Source organism: Microtus ochrogaster, assembly GCF_000317375.1.
Source record: "Microtus ochrogaster isolate Prairie Vole_2 chromosome 14 unlocalized genomic scaffold, MicOch1.0 chr14_random_1, whole genome shotgun sequence".
Lineage (NCBI taxonomy): Eukaryota > Metazoa > Chordata > Mammalia > Rodentia > Cricetidae > Microtus > Microtus ochrogaster.
Window position 1 is genome coordinate 7,143,708 of NW_004949096.1, and position 6,270 is coordinate 7,149,977.

A 6,270-nucleotide genomic window follows, 5' to 3' on the forward strand; every position below is an offset into this window, starting at 1 on the left:
GCCTTTCCTCTCACAGACTTGGGTTTTTTGGAATTGTGTGCTATTCCATATAGGACTGTGTATATCCTGTGTCTTCATTGATGTGTTTAAGTGCTACATGCTGCTTGCTTGACCTCCATGGAGACCCTCTTATGCTCTGACTTGCTCTTGGGTGCCTTTGAGTTAGTGATAACCTTCGACACAATAGTGAAGCCTCCAATAGTCAGTGCTGGATTTGAATCTAGAAACAATGGCTTAGGAAACCAACAGAGCTTGGGATCTGGGGCTAGCTCATGCCTTTCCTGTCTTGTTTCCCCTAGGTGTGCCTCGAAGGAGAAATTTCTCGCCAGTCCATTTTGAATAGCCTATCTCGAGGCAAGAAGGCTTCAGGGGACTTGATTCCATGGACAGTGTCAGAACAGGTGAGGGAGGGACGATCCTGGCATGTCTGACTAGCAGGCTGACTGTCAGAGGCTGTTTGTGTTGCTAAGCCACTGGCTTGTGTCTCCCACAGTTTCAAGATCCAGACTTTGGAGGCCTTTCTGGTGGACGGGTTGTTCGAATTGCAGTTCACCCGGACTATCAAGGGGTAACACATCTTCCCTCCTGTCAAATCTTGTGCATTGCTGTTTGATGTGCTCCTAACAGCTCCTTAGGGCGGGTGTGCCTATGTGTCTGAAGAAAAAGCGAGTTATAGAAGGGACATTTTAGGTGTACTCTGCAGATTTTGCCAGAGGTTGGGGTGGGCGGGTGGTCCAGGTTGTTGGTATGTACTGCTTTTCCTGTGTTAGGACTCAGGACATGTTTGATTGTCCGTAATTGCCTTCTGTTGCTCTGAAGTCTCATTGAGGAGTGCGCTGTAGAAGTGTCCCTTTCTGCAGTGGCATAGCCAGCCGTCCTTAGACTCAGGTTGCAAGTGGGCTGTGATTGGTGGGCTAGACTGATGTAATAACTCAGACCCTACTATGTGGGCCACCAGTGCCAGCTGTGACAGCTTTGAGTTTTATTGATAGCGTTTTCCAAATGCAGTTTGACCATGAGCAAATCTCTAGAAGCAGGACAACAATGGCTTAGACAGACTGAGACCACTCTTCCCTCTGTTCTTTTCCTGTGTGCAGATGGGCTATGGCAGCCGGGCCCTGCAGCTGCTTCAGATGTACTATGAAGGCAGGTTCCCTTGTCTGGAGGAGAAGGTCTTTGAGACACCACAAGAAATCCACACTGTGAGCAGTGAGGTAAGCCTGTTCTGGCAAAGCTCCAGGCCTGGCTCTGAGAGGATTCTTTGGGTTCTTACCCGTTTGGACCGCCAGCCACGTTCTCCACCGTTAACACTGGTAGAGTGTCTCAGCCTGGTCACCCGCATCATCTGCCACAGCGGAAACTCTGGGAGTGCGTCTGGCTTACCAGCCTGCAAGTATGCTGCCCAGCAAGTTGGAAAAACTGCTCTCCAGCGGCCTCTGTTGGTATTAGTCCAGGGGACAGAGTTCTACTTGCCGTCCTGCGGCGACCTGCACTAGTGACTTACAAACCTTCACAGATCTGCATAGAGTGCCCGTGGGAGCTGCCCTGGGAGAGCTTGTGGGCTTTGCTTTAGCACTGGGCCAAGGTGGGTCATTCTCCGAGGTCACAGAGGTGCCAGTCACAGAGGTGCCGGAATCAGTTTCATGCTGCATTTTCAGAACCCTACCTGTCCCTTCTAAAGTGGCATTTCCTTGCATTCTAGCGAGCTTGGGGACGCTGTGATTTCACACATGCCTAGGTGTATGGAGTACCTAAGGTGGTCACTTGACTCTTGGGGTCCTGTTTAAAAACCATAGCAGCACACTAAGAAACCTGTGTTTTGTTGTGTGATATATTGGGTGGCTTGAGACCTCTGCTGTCTGCTTTCCTGAGGGGATGGTGTCCTCATCCTAGGCCGTCAGCTTGCTGGAAGAAGTCATCACTCCTCGGAAGGATCTGCCTCCTTTACTCCTCAAGTTGAATGAGAGGCCTGCAGAGCGCCTGGATTACCTGGGGGTTTCCTATGGGCTGACCCCCAGGCTCCTCAAGTAAGTGCCCGTCTGTTGTCTGGCTCCAGCCCATGGCACCGGAAGAGGACAGTTCTGTGGGTGGTGTCTCCCTGTGCAGCTGGGGTCGTGTCACTATCTGCTGCTCTATACTCCTGCTGGCCCTTCTCCCTTAATCTCTCAGCTGCTTCCCAGAGTGCATAAATGGTGATCGCCCTCCCCCATTTCCCTTTTTGTAGGTTCTGGAAACGAGCTGGATTTGTTCCTGTCTATCTGAGACAGACCCCAGTGAGTGAGGCTTGGGGCAGAGGAAGGGCTGGGTTTGTGTCTACAGTTGGCACAGAGCGTTCGTCTCTCCCTGGCCGTGCCCTGGGTGGTATCCCTGTGCTTTTGGAGGGGTTCCTCTGTGGGACAGACAGCTATCCTCTTTCAGAGGCAGCTGTCACAGAGTGATTCCTCCATGGCTCCCGGCAGGTCTGCTGCATCCTTGGCTTTGTGCTTCATTATACAGTGGTCAGGGTACACATGGGCTTATTAGCCAGGTTACAGAGTCAGTCTGCAGGCTGGAGTCTCCCCGAGTTCGTAAACACAACTCTGGTGGTTTCTGAAGGAGAGAGGCAGACAGGGGACTGTTGGGAAGGTGAGAACAGCAGTGAGTTCTCATAACTGATTTAGTGCCTACGGAGGAGCAGCCAGCGCATGGAGCAGCTGTGAAGCTTGCTTTCTGACAGGCAGAACACAGGGCACTCCTCAGTGGCATGTGCTGTGAAGACCTCATGCTTATTGTAGCACAGTTGCCTGGACTGCAGCTTAAACCTCAGCCAGGTGACAGGAAGGGGGCAGAACTGAAGAAGGTGGGTGGGGCTCGAGCTAGATGGAGTTTGGGAGAAAGCTGTGTGTGTTGTCACTCTACAGAGAGTTTCCGGCCATCCGGTACACTACAGAAGAAAACACAGGAACACTTTCTCGGTGTGTGTGTGTGTGTGTGTGGTTTTCAGGCAGGACCTAGGAGTCTAGTGATGGCCCTGGGGACTCCACACACCTAAGCATGTGTGGGATCGGGGCTTTGATCGGTTTCGTTCCCTCTAGTCCCCAGCTCTAAAATAGCCTCTTGATGCAGCGTTCTTAGAATCTGCTGAAATCACACAAAGTAAGAGGACAGGTGGCGCTGGGTTTGCCAGCGCTGGTGTTCTGATGGAGCAGGGCGGTGTGCCCAGTTGTAGATAGGGGAGGTGCACACCCAGACATGAATAGACCTTTTCCAGAATGGAAGGATAGCTGTGGGGTTGGGCACGAAGGAGGACTTGTCGGGTGGAAAGTTCTTGATGTGTGTTTGTTCACCACAGAGATTATTTGCAGCGGTGCAGGCAGAGAGGGCTGACTGCAGGGGTGCAGGTCTTGTGGAGGCCAGGAGGCAGAAACCCAGGATTTGGAAGATGGTAGCAACCCCTCCCTCACTACAGGAGGGCAATGAGTGTGTTCAACTGAGACTGTGAGGGATCTCATTGTTTCTGTTTCCAAGGCCACAGTGCTGAAGGGGTAAAGCTGGTGTCCATGCGGAGTCTGAAGTGAGCCGAGCGGAGATGTGAGTGCTGGCAGGCAGGTGGCAGCAGGTGGCTAGTGTGTGTGATGCGCTTGTCCCGACAGAGCTAGAAATCCGGCATTTGCATGCAGGAAGGATGGAGACCAGTGAGCCACATAGGCCATAGGGCATCTTGTGTCCTTGTGCCTTGAACTGCTGCTTGCTCTGACTTGTTCCTACCATTTTGGTGTGTCGGTGTTCTTTAACAGAAAGTCGTTAGGTGCTGTCGTACAGTTGGGAGACCTTGTTTATGTAGTAAAAGTCCAAAACTGGCCTTTCACCATTTCAACAGCAGTGTTAGGCCTGCCTGGGCCACATAGCAAAACTGTTTCTCCCATACCATCCTGAATATGCACATTGGCTGCCAGCTTGGAGTCTGGCTTTGTTGGGAAGCGTCTGTTGTGTGAACACCAGGAATGCATGGACAGGATGCATGCTGGAGCCTTTGTGGCCCTGAGCTCAGGTCTCCCTGAAAGGAGTGGGTGCAAAGCAGAAGTCAGACCTGATTGGAAGTCTTGCCGGCCAGGCCTGCTCCATTCCCATGGCCTTTTAGGAGGTTGTCTGCAGTGTCAGCCTAACAGTGCAGGTGTGAACTGAGCCACTCATGCAGTGTGGCAGCACCAAGCCCTTCTCTGCAGTTGCCCTTACCAGCAGTGGGAAGCTCTGAGGAGGAAGTGGTGGGGCCAAGCAGTGATGTGTGTTCCCTAGAACGACCTGACTGGAGAACACTCCTGCATCATGCTGAAGACTCTGGCTGATGAGGACGAGGCTGAGCAGGGAGCGTGGCTGGCAGCATTTTGGAAAGGTAACGCCAGTGGAGTGGAGAGGGGGACAGTGGGGTGACGGGTTAGGGCTCCTCCAGACTGCTAACTGCCTGGTTATGCCCTGCAGATTTCCGAAGACGGTTCCTGGCCTTGCTCTCTTACCAGTTCAGCGCCTTCTCCCCTGCCCTGTCTCTGAACATCATTCAGAACAGGAACATTGCAAAAGCAGCCCAGCCAGGTGAGCTGCCAGCCCAGGAGTGGAGGGCTTGTCTTGCCCTCAGTCTCCGTGGTGCCCCTGTCCCCAAGTGTCTCCCCTGTCCTGTCTGTGACTGGGTTTTGGATGTAAGAGAAGTTCATATAGTGGTTTGGTGGGGAACCTGGTTGAAGCCTGCGCACTTGCTCAGATGCTGGGGCTCTGCTTCTTCCTTTGTGAAATTGTACTGCAGATAGACCGTCAGCATCTGTGGCTAGTGTGGAGAGCTTTATGCATGTAAGTCAGTTTAGTTGAGTGAAGACTTTAAAAATTTTATGAGAGATTTTTTTTTCTATAAACAGTTAAGTCTATATACATTTTTATGTTTATCTATGTCTACACATGTACCTATTTGTATATTTACTTACCTCTTGTTGATTCTATTTTGATGGCAAATCTGGGTTCCTTGAGCTGGGCAGAGCATGCTCTTGTACAAGCTGGAGGAGGAGTGACGTGGGGAAGGACGACGGTGCCTTGGAATGCTAGGGCATGAGGGGCCTCTGGCCCAGCATATGGGTGACTTTTGCACTGCCGGCTCAGGATGTACTCATGGCAAGATAACTCAACAAATTGTTTGTAGAGATTTACATTAGACTGTTGTCTGCAGGTGTGTAGGTGTACCACATGGCTCCTATGGAGGTCAGAGAGGGCCTAGAGTTGTGGATGGTTGTGAACTACCTCGTGGGTTCTGGGAACTGAGTCTGGGTCCTCTGCAAGAGCAACACGTGCATGCTCTTAACTGCCGAGCTGCCCATCCAGCCCCTTCCTGGAAGGCTTTGTGTGTTGGGGACCGCAGACCGCCCTGACTCATGTGGCTCTTGTTGCATGTGCAGCCCTAGCCCGGGAGCAGCTGGAGGCACTTTTTCTCCCCTATGACCTGAAGCGGCTGGAGATGTACTCTCGGAACATGGTTGATTATCATCTCATCATGGACCTTATCCCAGCCATTTCCCGCTTGTACTTCCTGAACCAGCTAGGGGACCTGGCCCTGTCGGCTGCACAGTCGGTAGGTCACCTGGGACTCCATGGGGGAGAAGGAGGAGGACGGTGGAGTTGTTGGTACTGGCAGGGCTGATGGGTGGTCCATTCTCACCCTGCAGGCTGACGTGCTGACGTAGCTGTAGTTAGCAGACTTGCTGTACTTGGAGCCCACACTCCCCCTGCCCCACTTGTGGCCTTAACGGAAGCCCAGGCTACCCTGGACTCAGGATGCAGTTGTAAAGTGGTGTTTGTCAGGGCAGTGTGAGCGAGAGTGCAGTTCAGGAAGGAGTGGCTCTTGGTGCCTTAGTAACAGGATGAAAGAGGCGAGACCAAATAAACACTACCGCTCTCTGATTCCTGCTAGATAGTGTCATCAAAAGAGACAGCTCCATTCTCATGGCTGTTTTAATGGGAAGGCCTGGCTTCAAAGCCACTCCAGTTGATTCTCCTTCCTCCAGGCTCTTCTCTTGGGAATTGGTCTGCAGCACAAGTCTGTGGATGATCTGGAAAAGGAGATTGAGCTACCCTCAGGCCAGTTGATGGGGCTTTTCAACCGGATCATCCGTAAAGTTGTGAAGGTAACCTTGGTCCAGGAACAGGATTTTGGTCTCTTTCCACTAACACAACACGCCCACTTTTTGTTTTTAACAAGTACTAAATCTTAGATGTCTTTGCTACAAATCCCCTCCCCCCTCCCTCCCTCCC

General features: G+C 52.0%; 1 protein-coding gene across 3 annotated transcripts in view; it reads left to right on the plus strand.

Moving 5' to 3' along the window:
- The window catches only part of Nat10 (N-acetyltransferase 10), a 45,029-nt gene that overhangs the window by 33,383 nt on the left and 5,376 nt on the right, over positions 1-6,270 (plus strand). For all 3 annotated transcript variants that reach the window (XM_013352727.2, XM_005364078.2, XM_026787749.1), the window contains exons 17-25: positions 300-401; positions 494-568; positions 1,098-1,214; positions 1,894-2,027; positions 2,225-2,273; positions 4,276-4,372; positions 4,459-4,569; positions 5,418-5,590; positions 6,024-6,143. In XM_013352727.2, coding sequence (XP_013208181.1) covers positions 300-401; positions 494-568; positions 1,098-1,214; positions 1,894-2,027; positions 2,225-2,273; positions 4,276-4,372; positions 4,459-4,569; positions 5,418-5,590; positions 6,024-6,143 — 978 coding nt within the window. The remainder of the gene's footprint in view (positions 1-299; positions 402-493; positions 569-1,097; positions 1,215-1,893; positions 2,028-2,224; positions 2,274-4,275; positions 4,373-4,458; positions 4,570-5,417; positions 5,591-6,023; positions 6,144-6,270) is intronic.